This window comes from Monosiga brevicollis, genomic scaffold, assembly GCF_000002865.3.
Source record: "Monosiga brevicollis MX1 MONBRscaffold_8 genomic scaffold, whole genome shotgun sequence".
Lineage (NCBI taxonomy): Eukaryota > Choanoflagellata > Craspedida > Salpingoecidae > Monosiga > Monosiga brevicollis.
This window is the reverse complement of record NW_001865045.1, coordinates 496,584-511,961: the sequence shown is the minus strand read 5'-3', so window position 1 is coordinate 511,961 and position 15,378 is coordinate 496,584. Positions and strand designations below refer to the sequence as shown.

The 15,378-nt window shown below is 54.4% G+C and overlaps 3 protein-coding genes across 3 annotated transcripts; 1 reads left to right on the top strand and 2 right to left on the bottom strand.

Moving 5' to 3' along the window:
* Window positions 1-706: 706 nt before the first annotated feature.
* Window positions 707-6,052, bottom strand: MONBRDRAFT_7690 (uncharacterized protein; the record flags this gene model as incomplete). The annotated part of the gene is made up of 8 exons (XM_001745148.1): window positions 707-892; window positions 1,016-1,237; window positions 1,404-2,100; window positions 2,240-2,900; window positions 3,015-3,594; window positions 4,477-5,207; window positions 5,321-5,802; window positions 5,883-6,052. 8 exons carry the CDS (start codon window positions 6,050-6,052, stop codon window positions 707-709), a joined length of 3,729 nt encoding a protein of 1,242 aa, XP_001745200.1.
* A 1,314-nt stretch (window positions 6,053-7,366) lies between these two features.
* MONBRDRAFT_18849 (uncharacterized protein) lies at window positions 7,367-8,611 on the top strand. The gene is made up of 4 exons (XM_001745311.1): window positions 7,367-7,755; window positions 7,858-7,969; window positions 8,112-8,256; window positions 8,358-8,611. Exons 1-4 carry the CDS (start codon window positions 7,514-7,516, stop codon window positions 8,405-8,407), a joined length of 549 nt encoding a protein of 182 aa, XP_001745363.1. The 5' UTR covers window positions 7,367-7,513; the 3' UTR covers window positions 8,408-8,611.
* A 134-nt stretch (window positions 8,612-8,745) lies between these two features.
* On the bottom strand, window positions 8,746-10,020 carry MONBRDRAFT_7689 (uncharacterized protein; the record flags this gene model as incomplete). Its single annotated transcript, XM_001745147.1, has 4 exons — window positions 8,746-8,883; window positions 9,002-9,136; window positions 9,324-9,464; window positions 9,892-10,020. 4 exons carry the CDS (start codon window positions 10,018-10,020, stop codon window positions 8,746-8,748), a joined length of 543 nt encoding a protein of 180 aa, XP_001745199.1.
* Window positions 10,021-15,378: the final 5,358 nt, after the last annotated feature.

The window sequence follows — 15,378 nt, the reverse complement described above, 5'->3', positions numbered from 1 at the left end:
ATTATACAGCATCAAGGTTTCCAGGGTGCCAATTTCCCCGTCCACTTGGACGGGTGTTTTTTGAAACCCCCACCACCATCCGGCAAATTCCCCCCCCCCCCCCCCCCCAAAGAGCAAGAGAAGGCGCACGGGGCATGGGCTGCGCACCTCTCAATGATCGCCCAGCCTGAGCACGACAAGAGATCACTGTTGGTTCGCTTAACACACAAATGGTGAACTTTGGAACATGCGCAATGCCATAACGACCGAACCCAGTTGTGTCACTGTTACTGACTGCTCTTGCAAGAACAAGGTGTGGTGTGTGTGTGTGTGTGTGTGTGTGTGTGTGTGTGTGTGTGTGTGTGTGTGTGTGTGTGTGTGTGTCTGTGTGTCTGTCTGTGTCTGTGTCTGTGTCTGTGTCTGTGTCTGTGTCTGTGTCTGTGTCTGTGTCTGTGTCTGTGTCTGTGTCTGTGTCTGTGTCTGTGTCTGTGTCTGTGTCTGTGTCTGTGTGTCTGTGTCTGTGTCTCTGTGTCTGTGTCTATCTGTCTGTGTCTGTGTCTGTGTCTGTGTCTGTGTCTGTGTCGCTCTCGTCTTTTTCGCTGCCGTTCGACGCAGTTTTCCTGATGTGATGTGACCATCATGTGAGTCTCTCGCCATGGGAAGACTCGCATTCATCGACGGACACGACTCGTGCGGTTCAAAGCAACGTGAAATTATTCAAGTCTTCTTAGGGGCGTGGTGCCTCCTCGCAGAAGCGGTAGTAGAGGCGGTCGTCTTCGAGCCAATGATCGCTATGAACGTGGCGGAACAAGCCTGCCACCATGAGCTGCCGACCCAGTGCCAAGGCCTCTTCCCGTTCGCCCGCGAGACCCTTGCGTACGATAAAGGTGATAAAGTCAGAACCCAAAAACACCTGCATGCCGGAGAGCCATCGAAGCAAAGTCTTGATTGAGTTGTGTTGTCGCACCATTCAAGACTCATGCTGTGGGGCGAGGCGAGGCTGCAATCAAATTGCTGGTGTAGCCGCGAGACACACCTTGGGATAGGTGCGCAGCTTGTGCCGGCGGTTGCGCACGTGTGACCGCTCAAAGTCATGTTGGACTGTTTCAAAGCGCTCCAGTGCCGCCAAAATAGCTGGATCCAAGTCCGAACGAGGAAGAACCATGATGGACACCTCCTTGGCATCGCTGTTCAACTTTCGCCGTAGCACATCACGCCATTTTTGTATGGCTCGAAGGAGTGGCAACATGACCCGCCGCTTCGTGCCAAACAGGATAAAGAAGAGCAAGCCTTGGGAAGACGCAAAAAAAATGTCTGTAAAAACCAGCTACAACATGCCCCAAAGGAAAGCACGCGCATGCCCCGTGAGTCGACGATTGTGGCAACAGTAGAGAAAAAAGCCCCGTGCTCGTCAGCACCATGACCTGCACGCGGGAGAGGGACCATACTTGGGCAAAAGTGCCGCCGCGCGAGTCAGAGCTGAGCATCCAAAGCTGCACTCCGACATGCAGCGCCACGCAGAGTGACTCCACCAACATGAAGAGTTGATCGCGATATGAAATCAGGTGCCGGGACTGTGCCAAATAACGAGCATCCAGCTGCAGGTCGTCTCGGTCGTGATCTGTCTCCTCGTCATCGTCAAAGTCCAGCACGAGGTCCTCACTGAGAGTGCCACTACCACGTGGGCCCGCCTCTTTGTTCTCCTGTGAATGCGTGTCAAGGGTCGCCGTGTCCACATACTCACCCGCGGTTGGTGAGAGGGACAGATGATTGCTGTTGCCGTCGCCGTCGCCGTCGCCGTCGCTGCTGACCCCGACGTAGCCCTCATTCTGTAGGACCACGGGTGGCTCACTGCTGAACGGTTTGGCACCCAACACGTAGTTCAGGTCTTCAGAAAACCCTTCTTGCGGCTTTTGCATCCAGGCAAAGGCTATCAGGAGTGCACAAAGCTCAATGCAAGAAACCAACAGCTCCAGAATAGCGGCCCAGGTGTTGCCGTCCAACACAATCCAGCATGTATCTTCTTGAAGCCGCATGGTAGGATCCCGCAACCGGGCATAAGCCAGAGCTGTCAAAAGGGCCGTCGCCACCGCTGAGATGATCTGGAGCGGGCGCTGAATGCTGGACGAGGGGAGGCATGCAAACCAAAGCTGTGAGCCACAGACGAGACCTGGCAAGTGTGGCCACGCATAGCAATGAGTGCGGCGAGCCAGCTGGCCCAGTGGCACTGATCCGTGAGGAATCGGGTGACCCAACATACCGTGCGCAGGCATCCTTGCCGCGGCGGCGCAAGACGGCAAGGCTGATACCATTCATCATTACAGTAAGGCGAATGGCTATCATGGCCGCTTGAATCACAATGTAGCGCACAATCGAGTTGGCAGCCGGCACGTTTACGCGGCATGTTTGGACGGTGATGCAGTACACCAGCGCCAAGCAGGCCAGGAGTACGACGTTGAGGCGGTTGAGGGGCCCGACCTGGCCCAAATAGAGGTAGATGATGAGCAGCCACATGGCACCCACCATGGAGACGATGGCCATGCTTTCCGAGGTGTTTTGCAGCAAGGACAAATAATCAGCTGTGCCTGAAATCGTCAACTCGGCCAGCTGGGCCGTAACCAGGGTAAGGGGGCCCGAGATGGCCGTGCAGAGGATCACCCCCGTGGTGGCTTCGTTGATAAGCACGCCGAACTCGCTGGCATACAAAAACACGCTGGGGGCTGTGGGAAAGGTGCCCAAAAGAAAGCCAAAGAGCTGTAGGCTATAGGCAGTACCGTCCACCACCTCGTCGGACACTTCAAAGGCCGAAATGAGGACTGCGTTCAGGATGGGCAGGAGCAAAGTCTTGGCGCCCACGAGGAGGAGCGGTCCCACCAAAGCCTTGCCCTTGATCGTCTTGATTTTGCCCGCCATGCCCGCACCTAAAGGACCAAAAGCCCCACACGTGTTGTGCATGTCACTCCACTCCACTCAAGTGTCAAGGGTGGACGGAGGCGTTGGGATCTCGAGAAACTGGAAGAGCAGGCATGCCGTACCGAGATTGAGAAGGGCGCCTGCGGAGAAGGCGTTGCCCAGCGTTTGCAAGAAGGAGCGCATGGCATCGGGCGGGTTGCCACCGACGATAAAATTGAAAATGATGCCCAAGAGCGTGCAAAACACGACAGGATTACGGAGTGTCTTGAAGAACGCCACCCAGCTGGAGGCGCCCGACTCCTGGCGCAAGCCAGCCTTGGCCAAACCCAGCTCGATGCCCACAAAGCACAGCGGGTTGATCATGATGAGGGAGATGGGAGCCACGAGATAGAGATATTGCACGATTTCTTGCGGAAAGAGGGCTTGTAGCACGGGCAACCCGAGGGCAAAGTCATTGCTCTGGGTGGCGAAGATGGCGCGCAAGCTGGCGGCTGCACTGCTGGCGCGTGTTGACTTGTCAAAGATCCGGGACATAACATAGACGAAAAAGGCCACAATGATCTTGCCCAGAGCAATGGCGGCGAGAAAGGGCCACTTGACATTTCCAAAGTCCAGCGTGGCCATTGACAGAAACAGCAGGGCGGGTAGGGCAATGCGCCCCGCCAACGTTCCAATGCCCACGGCATGATCCGGTGTTAAAACCTGTCCACAAAAAAAAAAAAAAGAAGAAGAAGAAGAAGAAGAAGAAGAAGAAGAAGAAGACGTGAGTCAGATATATTGCATGCCGTGAGGGCGCAGATGGCATGAATACTAGTGGTACAGGCCGCCATTCAAGATCCCCTGGCTCTTAGTCCAGAGCAAGGATCGCTATAACAAGCTAAGAGTGAGCAGTGACGCACCTTGGCGTGACGCAGAATGTAGCCTAGAAGAATAATGCCAAAGGTGACCGCAATGGCAGCGATCAATCCACTCAATGCCCCCATGGCAGGCGGTGTGCGAAAGGAGAATCAAGCACTCCTGTCCTCAACCTTCAGCAGACCAGCTCAATGGAGTCTCGCGCATGCACGATGCCTCACGGCAACGTTCTCATGCCCCGCTGCCCTCGTTCGCATATCCCTCCACGCCTGCTTTGTCCTCGACACAAATGAATCATCATTGAATTGTGTTCCTTCCAAAAGATGTCGAGGGAGGGGTTGGGATTTGTGTGCGTGTGAGTTTACCACAGGTGATTGTGATTATTAGGGGGAGAAAAAGTCCAGTTGGAACCGTGCTGCTGCGACACGAGCGAGACACTGAATCGAGATCATGCAACTCAATTATGGTGTACAAGGGCGCCGAGCACTGCCCCCATCTCTCGTCCAAACTCCTCCGAGACCAACGTGCAGTCGGTCGTAAAAACGTGGGGAAGTAAATTGGTTTGCTCGCGTTTATAACGGCGCAAGTGCGTGACCACTATACCCACTCGCAACGCACATGTGACCAGCCTTCAAGGGCTGGGAGGGTGGCAGATGGGAGCGTCGCCCCCCGGTCCATCCACACAATAATCTCAAGAGTCACAGCATTTCGACCCCGACTGAAACGCACCAGATGAGCTGCAGGCAGGTGAGTGGTGAGGTACAACACTATTGTGGCCTGATCCGGCAGGAGTGCCGTCGCTCCTGATGCCTCGAGTTTTTGGAATACGAGGCGGCATTTGTTCTCGCGTACGTCATCGTTACTCGACTCGTCAGCTTGATCAGGAAGCTGAGAGGCATTGGTCTTGGAGTTGGAAAACGAATCATTATCATCTTCGTCAGAATAGTCTTCGGAATCATTCAACGCGGCCATACGTCCCATGGGTGCCGATTGACTCACACCCCAAGCGGGGGCAGCAGGAGGCGGCGGCGGTGGCGCTGCTGGAGAAAACAGCAAGGATGACGGTGCGGATTCAGCTTCGTCCGGCAGGGCCGACATAGGCGCCATCATGTCGTGGGCATTTTCTAAATGAGGGGCGAGGATTGGATCGGCATCAAAGACGGCCTCTCGCCCGCGCATTCGAGCAAGCGGTGGTGAGTCTTGCCGTCGCATTGCCACTTCCTCCGCCTCGAATCTGGTTGCACCCTGGGCCAAGAGCGGTGATGATGCTGCTTTCGGCGAGGGACGAGGCATTGCTTGAGCGTCGGGCTGGCTCTTTGAGCGTTTATTCTTCTTTTTGTGCAGAGCTGGGGCGGCGTTCTTCAAGTTTAAGGCTGGCTCGTCGTTCTTGAAACTCAGGGCTGGTTCGGTGTCCTTCGAGTTCAAGGCTGGTCCGGCGCCTCTAAAGTTCAAGGCTGGTTCTGCACACAGCGGGCAAGCACATGTTTAGCAAAATTCCTAGCCAACCTATAACGGTGGCGGGAGATGCTGCCTCCACAGCATAGATATTAAGCTCGGAATGACGTAAACGCACCATCATCGACCATAGTCTCTTGAATATTCAGGTCGAGAGAGAAATCTGTAGTTTGTTCAAGAGCCGTGCGCGTAGAAACGGCCACCGAGGCCTTTGAAGAGGCAGACGAAGAAGATGAGGCAGACGAAGAAGATGAGGCAGATCGGGTAGATGCTGGTCGAGCTCCCATTTGCGCTAGGTGGTCGTTATCAGCGTCATTTTCATCGCTTTTATCCTCGACACTGATCTTTTCCGGTCGAAAAGCTTCAATCAGAAGAAATACGGCATACGCTGCCATGCCACAAATGGTGAGTACGAAGAAGACCGCGGAAAGCGCTCGGCTTCCCTGATCCTCGGTGTTGCGAGCCCGAGCTTGACGGTATAGGTCGATGTCGCGCACAAGGAAGAAGATGGCCATGCCCAACATAAACAGGAGCTTGACCGAGAAGAGTGTCACGTAGGTGTACAGAAACCATGCCTTGTCAAGCCAAGGGATCTCGTCGCTATAGCAAGCCAGGCAGGTGTTAGGAGCGCGACTTTTTACTAGGGTACACTGCGTCCAAGCCAAGACAAAGAGACTGACCGGATGAGTTTCAACGGCTCGTGGCCAAAGAGTTTGCCTTCAATACGCAACATGGTCACGGCAAATGCCAGCAGGTAGAAGAGGGCAATAAGAACATAGCAGGCCAAGATGCCGATGACGTCCACCACTTCCATCATAAACACTTCCCTAGCACACGGGACCATGCCCATGAGGAAAAGGTGTGCTGGCAATGGCAGGCCCAAGAAGGATGAAACAGGATCCGACACCACACAAGCTCGTGCACGTTTGCGGTCACTTGCAAGAGCACGAGGGAGAGCGCGTAGAGAACGGTGAGCTGGGCGGCCACGACGAGCGCAAATATGCCAAAAGCTATGTGGCGGGTCTCTTTGGTGTTGGCGACAGTCACGAGTTTGTGCAAGACTACCAAAAGGAACAGTGCCCATGCATTGGTATAAAAGATTGAGTGGAAGCCGGGTGAAAGATGGCAGCGTGGATAAACAACCATCCATGTGCTCGCTGTCGCACCTTTTTGCGTTTTTTTCACAAAAATCTTGACGCGGGGCACCAGAATAAGGTGCGGGCCGAAAAGCATGAAGACGGCGCCTAAAAAGAGAGCAGAGCGCACGAGCTGAATGGCAGCATTCTCGCTGGCCTGGCTTTCAACCTGCCAGGCTGCCGAAATGCACTACCAGTTGGGCGTGACAAGACAAAGAAAAAAAAAGGGGGAAAGGGGGAAGCAGCAACATGAGGCTCACACAGCGCCTTATTCAGGGCTACGTAGCGAGGCGGTTAAGATGGCATGCCAAGGAGCAAGGCAGACCAGGTAAGCAAATACATAAGCCCCAAGGATGTAGAGCAAGCACACGCTTTTGGGGTAGCCCTGAAGGACCTCGACGGCCATGGAAGTGTACTCCTTGATGAGCAGACCACCGGCAATGATCATGCTGGCTACGAAGAAGGCCCTACACCACAGCACCACACCTCAGAGAAACCAAGTCGACAGTATCACAACGTGCACCAAAAGACCAACCGGTCCGGAAGCAAGGAGATCCGCTCGATCTCCGGCAGCTCATCGGGATAGAACCCCATCGCGAAAAGTTCTCGGGGCCCACGCTTTGACGCGCAACTCCGAAAGGCCCAAGGAGGCTCGTCACCAATGGCGACCAAGAACGAGCCCGGAATGTGTTGATCAGAAGGAACTGTGTATTTGACAAATCGTATCAAGAGGCTTGCACGGCGAGAAACCCCTCATTCACGCCGCGGACCGAGTCGAAGCAGCCTGGGTCCGACGCAGCTCTCGATCGAGTGAGTGAAGGGGCGGATCAGAAGATGCATGACATGCTGACAATGACAGAGAGAGAGATAGAGAGACAGACAGAGAGAGAGAGAGAGAGACAGACAGAGAGAGAGAGAGAGAGAGAGAGAGAGAGAGAGAGAGAGAGAGAGAGAGAGAGAGAGAGAGAGAGAGACACACACACACACACACACACACTTCTTTTCCTGTGGCTTCACGTGGTGGTGGAGGTTCAGAGGGCGGCGCTCACTCGCTGCTGGAGTTGACTGGCTTTCTCTCTCTCTTTGAGCTGGTGTTCAATAGAGTTGCGGGAGGAGAGGAGGAGGAGGAGAAGTGTACAGTGTGCTGTCAAGAGTAGGATAGTGGCGGCTGTGCCATGGCCGCCCATACATCAAATGCACCCGGGCTTGGTTGCAAGCCCGTGGTTGTGGTCATGGGTGTCAGCGGCTCGGGCAAGAGCACAGTTGGGATCCGGCTGGCCGAGGCGTTGCATGTGACCTTTGTCGACGGCGATCACCTCCATCCTGCTGCCAACGTGGCCAAAATGCAAGCAGGGCAACCTCTCACAGATGAGGACCGGATACCCTGGCTTCAGGCAATCAACCAACGTTTGACCGCGTGAGTGGCTGTTTGTTTGACTGGCTTGGCTTGGACCATGACACCCGCGTCACTTCAAAAATGCTCCGCCTTCCGACTTGATACATGCATACGACCATGCAGGGCCCATGTGGATGGCACAGGTCTGGTGGTGGCCTGCTCGGCGCTTCGACGCGCGTACCGGGAAATGTTGCGCACTGGGTTGGCAGAGAACTTGGTGTTTGTCTACCTCGAAGTACGACACTGGCTTTCCTTGTGGCTCTCGCCTACATCTGTACTCTGGGCCACCAAAGTGCTGCCAATGCAAAGGTTGATCCTGATCGAACAGGTTCTCTCACACAGGCAAACTCACAAGCATACCTACTGGTTGTTAATAGGGCTCACCGGAGTTGATTGGTTCACGCGTCAAGCAACGGGTGGGGCATTTCATGCCCGTCAAGCTTCTCGACTCGCAGTTTGCGACGCTTGAGCCTCCCACGGGCGAGCCTCGCGTCATTACCTGTCCGGTCGCCACCCCTCTAGGTATGTCCCGGTCGAACACCAGTGTTTTACCATGTCTCTGCCTGACTGGCTGACCGGCTGTTCAGCTCACCACTCGCTTGCTCACCCGACTCCCGCGGCAGATGCTTTGGTGGCTGATGCGACCGCCCACCCACTCTTAGCCACCACATGATCATTTGCTGCACTTGTACAACCATCATCGCAAGACTTCTATTGCTCGTGTCAGAACACGTGGCACCTCCGCCCCACGCTGCGTTTTTGTTCTTTCTCCTATTTGTGCCTGCCTTCTTGCGTTGTTCGCACCACCTTGCCGGCTGCGCCGATGTTCAAAGGTGACGGCTGATGTCACAAAGAGTCAGTTGATTGTGTGACCAGCAACAAGTTGCTAGTAGTGCACCCTGCTTGAGTGCAACGACCAGCAGGGTCACTAAAGCTCAAAAGGGTTTCTAGAAGACTCATTCAAAGCCAGATGGCATTTTTCGCAAAAGAACAAACGCGGGGCTCTGAACGTCAGTCCGCGTCGCCCAAAGCCACATTGGAGACGCGCAGGAGGTCGCGTAGCTGCTGATTTTCTTGCGCGACCGCAACAACATCGGCAATGAGATCAAGGTCGTCGCGCTCATCCACGGCCACTGCTGCACACATGACCTGCCACAGTACATGCAATGAGAAAGGAGCAATCGAGCCCATCGTGTCGAAAGCTGTGGGTGGTCATATTTATTTCATAGCAGAGCAATCACATCTAGGTTCGCTCATGGTGCCGTACCTTTTCCATCTCCTCGATTTTGCTTGTGAGCTGAACCACCTCAAGCTCAAGACGCCGTGACCGCTGTCGCTCCGCCTCAATCTGGCGTTGTGCGTCTTCAACTGTCTCTTGATTCCGCGTGCGGAGCGCAGATACCTGGTGCAAAACACGGCTCGCCACCATCAGAAGACCGACCACCGACCGACAGGGGGGCGAGGGTTTTTGTCTATTTCTTTTTCTTTTTTTTTTACCCTTTTTCCTTTTTTTTCTTTTTTTTTACACAACAAGAGCACTCCCTGTTGATGTAATCATGCCGGCCACCTTGGCGCTGCCGAGAACGTACTTGTTGGCGGTGCTTTTGCATCAGGACGTGTAATGCCGAGAGGAGCTCATCCACCATGGCATGCAGTTCGTAATTCTCCTTGGCCATGTCGGTGAGCCAGCCTTCCTGTTCCTCAGATGCAGCTTGAGACGTGCCCATCAGCTACAGAAGCGTGCAATGCAATGCCACATATGCATGAGTATTTGTTGCACTTGTACCACTGCCCTCCTTCTACCCAAACGAGAAGACGCGGGTTCGACAGACTTGATCGATGCGATCCTGAGCTGTTGATGACTGAGAGAGCTCGGAAATCTAGAATATTCCCATCAGATAATACGCAGGCACATGTGAGCTCGATGATGGCTTGCAATGCCCATACTCATAGAAAGCACAGCAAACTCCGAAAGACTCGACCACTGGTGATCGTCAAGGATGTTTGCGTTGCCGGCGAGGCGATGAACTCGGATTTTTAAAAAACTTGACGAACAAAGGGTATTCATCAAGGATTGGAACAAGTCCAAGAGAGGCCGAATGCTTTTGTGCTCTCCCCTTTGGTGGGCCAAATGCAAAACTTGTAGCAAAGACCGACCTCAAGATTCTTCTCTAGCAGGTGTTTGAGCTCGAGGGCCTGTTTCACCATAGCCTCTGCACTGTGCGCGTCCTGGGACAGTCGAGCCGAGAGGGCCTTGACGGCCTGAAGCTGCTGCTCTGTTTCCATGATGGCGGATTTGTTTCTGAAGCGATTGCGCGTGACTCTTTCAGAGGTTACGTGCGTGTGGATCAGTCCACACCGCAAGTGAAGGCCCCAGCCAAGGTGCGCGCACGTCGTGGACACAACTCGTCCGTCGGTTGCTCTCGTTTAAAAAAAAAAAAACCAGCGCACAGCAAGAAAGAAACCCAACTTGCGTCAAATGATCCAGCCAAGTTGTCAAGCAGAGCCTCGCCGTCCCTTGCCTGCTAGTCTCTCGCCGTGGTACCCTGCTGCCGATGATGACTTGAACGAGTCGAGAGAGCGCGCGCGAGAGAGAGTGAGTGAGAGCTGAACAGGGGCAAACAACGAAATGTGCTCAATGTGCAGTGAGAACCAAGAAAAGGGAAAAGGGAAAAGGCCCAGACGACGAAAAGAGTGAAATTCACACACACACACACACACACACACACACACACACACACACACACACACACTTTGCCAGTCCTGCGTCTTTGGGGGCGCTGGCTGCTGCTGCTGCTGCTGCTGCTCAGCTGACGGTTTTGAGCGGACGGGTTGGGCTCGTTCAGTTGACACAGTGAGGAAGAGGGCTTGGAGTGGCGAGTCTCTGGCTTTGCGGCACAAGCTTGCGTGTTATTTTCGGCGGGTGCTGGGGTGTGGGCTGGACTGGGTTGCGACCAGTCTGTCGCCACCACCATGGCGACCGCCAACCTGACCCTTGAGGTGAGTGCCCATGGCTATCAACTGCCGGCTGGATCCCTGCAGCGGCTGGTACGGCGAAGACGATTCTCGGTTCTCTGATGATTTTGCTGGCCCTCCCTGTGCCACATCGTAAACTTAGCAAACTCGGGAATCGCTGTTGCTCCCAACCTCCGAGTCTGCCGTGACAGAAGCCGAGGTCAGCCCGCCCACTTTTGCTCACGAACCCACGCTAGCACCGAGGAGCTCCCCCATTTTGCGCCTTGTCTGACCGCGCCGCCCCTATCCAGGTCAAGGGTCTCTTGGCCAGTGAAGCCGGACGCAAGACTGCTCTCCATAAAATTGGTGCGATTTGGCCCTTGCCCTTGCGAGTCGCGGCCCACGACTGCGGCTGACCTGCCTTTGACCATGTTGCACGGGGCTACTGTGCAACCACTCACCTGATCACCCCACTGTGCCGTTCCTTAGGTGTTTCACTTCAATCTTCGCTCCACTCAGCGGGGGCACCGCCATCATGGATGCTGGTGGCCTTGGAGCAAGTGAGTCATATTGTTCTTTGGAATGGCCCGGCATGGCCTTTCTCTTGAGTAGATGCTCTACTCATCTCACCAAAACCATGTTGCGTGATCGCGCAGTTAGCCGGCAGCAGCAGTGATCCAACCATACTTCTGGAGACAGCCAAGGTTCTTGGTACGCGTTTGTGCGGCCCCGTTTCTGCTCCGGTGTTTTCGTGGCCATCACCGATGCATCTGACGCATGTCCCTTGCCTTTGCCGTACAGCCATGATCTGCCAAGTACATCTATCACTGTTGGACACAGCTTTCTTCAAAAGTCAAGTTGCACGGATCGTTGATGGCATTCGCCACGGTGTGGACCCATGGATTTCCCCGTGGCGATATTGCACCTGCCTTTCCGCAACCGATGCTCACTGGACTGCTGTCCCTGCCGGCTGCCCACGGGCCAAACAATATATTTAGAGCGCGACTCGTCGCGCCTGTTTGGGATCTTAGTGCTGCAGGAATTGGCTCGCGCATGCTGGGAGGATCTAGACAACGTGGTCATTCGCTCCAACAGTACCATTGTCCACAACAATCAGGATACCAACTTGTACTACATCATCCAGGGCATCTTTCAGGCCCTGGCCGACAACAAGGTGAATTCGTTTTACCATCACAACACGCCTCGAGGAGTCGATTGTGCCAGCCAAAAGCAAACTCACCCTCACCGCGCGCCTGACCCCCGGCCGACCATAGCTGCGTGTCCACGCCAAAGACACCTTGACGTCGCTTTGCGCCCATGCCTTTCGATCAGATGTACAAGGACACCGAGCATTGTATGATCTCGATGGTCAAACTTTTGCAGCTCGAGCATGCCCACCAGCGCCCGTTCACTCACACTGCTTTACTAATTTTCGCGTCTAATGCCTTTTGTGCTCAACCCTGCCATGTAGCTTGCAGCTGGTGGTGCAGGAAACCCGTTTTCATTTGGAACAAAAGCAACGCGAACAAAGGTGGGAGTATCTTGCGGAAAACCAGACGATATATTGCTGGCTCCCGGCTTGGTTCCAGCAACTTGACGGCGTCTTGAGATGCTCTCTGATGCTTGCGATTGTGTAGCTTGATGGTGGGCTTGTTAGCCGGCTCGGCCGTGCTTCGTCGTCGCCTTCGTGCCTTTGTTAAACACGATGAAGTCTACCAGGTAACATTGTCTTTGCCACCAACCACCCCCTTTTTCCTCATACTGGCGCACAAAGTTGGCAATACTCTGTTTGTACCATGACACGTGGCATGCATTTCTCCATCCCGCAAACGAATGGTAGCTATGCGATTTGGTCTTGCAAGTTCTATCTGCTCCCTCCACGGTGGCCCGAGAGGCCTTGCTTTTGACGCCTTACGTGCTGTCAACTTACCAAGACATTTCAGACGCCACCTCGCCAAGCGTAAGAGGCGTCATCAATCTGTTGTCCTCACCCATCATCCATCATCAATATCCTGCACCTGACCATCCTTTTGCAGGCCAAACAGCGTGAGCAAGCCACTGGAAGCGTGCTCAAGCATCTTCAACTGTATCTGGTACAGTGCTGCCTGCCGCAATATGCCATCTCTTCTGCCGCTGCTCTCGCAGCACGAAGATACTGACTGGTGTGCTTACCCATATACCTTTCTCTAGGGCCGTGAGAAGGAGCGCGACAAGCGACCGCTCTTCGACGTGCTAGCCCGCCTGGCACCAGTGGTGCGATCCAAGCACTTGAGTGACAGCTTTCTCGATTTCCTGGGCAAGCAATGGGAAGAAGTCTTTCAAGGTTTGACCCCGTATCATGGCGAAATGTAGAGATCTGGCTGCCTAAGTTGTTTGACGATCCTTGGTTTGCATTCATGGACCACTCATGTTCCGTCTCATCGAACCGGTGTGCCCCTGACGCCTCCGTAGCTAAACGTGGCAAGTCTGCAAACGAGCAACAAGTTCTTGATCTGGTTGCTAGTGCGCTGCTAGCCTTGCTCGAGTTTGTCCGCGCCTTTGGCAGCCGCATGCTAAAGACAGTCCAGCAACTTTTGCGTAGGTTCAACCATCGATGCGATGGAGATCGTTCCTTGTTTTTCCTAGCTTCTGCATACATGTGTGAGGGAAAGCATAGGGTCCCTGGGCTCAGAGCTTTGACGACACAGATTTTGCCCCCTGGGACTGTGTCGCCCGGTGCTGTTGCTCTTTGAAACGCAACTGTCAGTGAACAAGGCACACCTGTACTCAGTGCGCTTTCGTGGCTTGTCGAACGTTGTAGCCATGCTTTTGGCACTCAAGCACTCGGACAACCGGTTCAAAACTCTCCAGTACCTGCTGTACTACTTGCCAGATGAGCAAGTCTCGCATCAAGATCCACGGCTCGTTCAGTTGTTCAAGCAAATCAACGTATGCTAAACCATGCCTGATACCTGTTTCAAACACCCATGATGCCTCGATCCATTCGTGCCAGCCTTCTTCTGCTCACGCCCAACCCACTCGTTTCTTCACTGCAGACGGATGTAATGCGCAGTTTTCGTGAGACACTGCGGGCTGCCAGTACAACGACGTACGTTGCGGGCCAACCCCTAATTCTTTTTAAATGGGACCGGCCCTGCCTCACCCGCTGGTCTTGGTTCGCAGGGACAAGGCCATGTCAGCCGAGCTTAAAAATGAAGTTCGCGTTATCTTGCGCTGGATGGGCCACTTTCGCTTTGCAAAGCATGCCAACCCACCCAAACATGCGGTCTGTCTCTCCCCTTGCAGCGCTTTACGAGGCGCGGGATTTTCCGCCCCTCCTTTCAGGGGTTCAGTTTGGCCATAATTGGCGCAGCCTCTCACCGACAATGAAACTGCACTCGCCAATGCCATCGGCAGCTCTTGCTCTCCTTCTGCCGTGACTTTGCCCTTCTTTACACCAAGCATGAGGATAATGATCTGCGCAAAGAGGCTTGTCTAGCCATTGCCAACGTGCTCGTTCAGCAGTCGCCCTTTGTTGAAGTATGTTCGCAGCTCGTGCCTTGCTCTTTGGACTACGCAAAAGGCCGCCCGCACCTTCTACAGGCCACTCGGCGCCCTCCAAACACGTTTTTGAGCACCACCCCGTCGTGGTTTGCCCCTCATGCCTGGCTCTTTGTGGCCAGTATCCTTCGGATGGACGCCGCATCCGAAGCCGCAGTGAAATGGTCTCCCGCACAACCGGACGCATTACCTTGCCCCGTTCGCAAAGCGAACTCACGGAAGAAACGGCCAGCCCGACTAGCTCATCGATGATCACCTCGTCAGTCTGCACCTGCTATGAACCCCAAGCATTGCGCCTCAACTGTCGGCCTGGTGTCTCACCCTACACTTGCGTTGGACTTGCAACAGTGCTATGCAACAGCGAAAGGTTCTGACGCGCGCCAGCGTCTGGGAGGTTTTGTTTCCTTTGCTGCGTGTTGTGGTGTCTGACGATGATCCCAGCTTGCGCCACGAGTTGCTCTCGTACGTGCCCTTACCCATGCTCAATGCAATCATTGCCGATAGCGCCACCCCCCTGCTCACTGGTCTGCATGTGACGCCACTTTGCACACTCTCAATCCCTCAGCGCGCTGAACAATCCCTCGATTGATATCGACATGTGCGAGACAGAAAACCTGCATGTGCTCTTCAACTTGCTCAACACGCCCGATCACCGGACACTCTTGGTCCTCATCTGTACGTTCTTGTGCCCACATCTCTGGCTTGGTGTCGAAAGCAAGACGTATTGACCTGACCGATGCCTCTGTTTGCTAGCCATCCTCGGCCGGTTGATGCGTAATAAGGGCGCTGTCATTGCCCCAGTGCTTCGGCAACGCATCACCGAGACGCTCATTCGACTGCGCTCACAGTGGCCCGGCTCAAATCATCTCACTGCCATTCGACAGCCGGGCTTATCAGCGCCAAGTCTGAAGCAAGATGCTGACGCTCGCCGCATGGTCCATTTCCATGAACAGTGGGCTCGCTATGCGAATGATGCTCACTCCATGGAAACAACGCCGTACGTGCTGCTAATCCAACTTCTTTTTTTTTTTTGTGTGTCTCTATACTTATGGCACGCTTGACGGTTTCGGGCTCCACCGCAACGCAGGCTCGCGATTCACAAGGCAGCAATCGAAACATGTCGTCGCAGCCTCCAGATATTGTCCCACA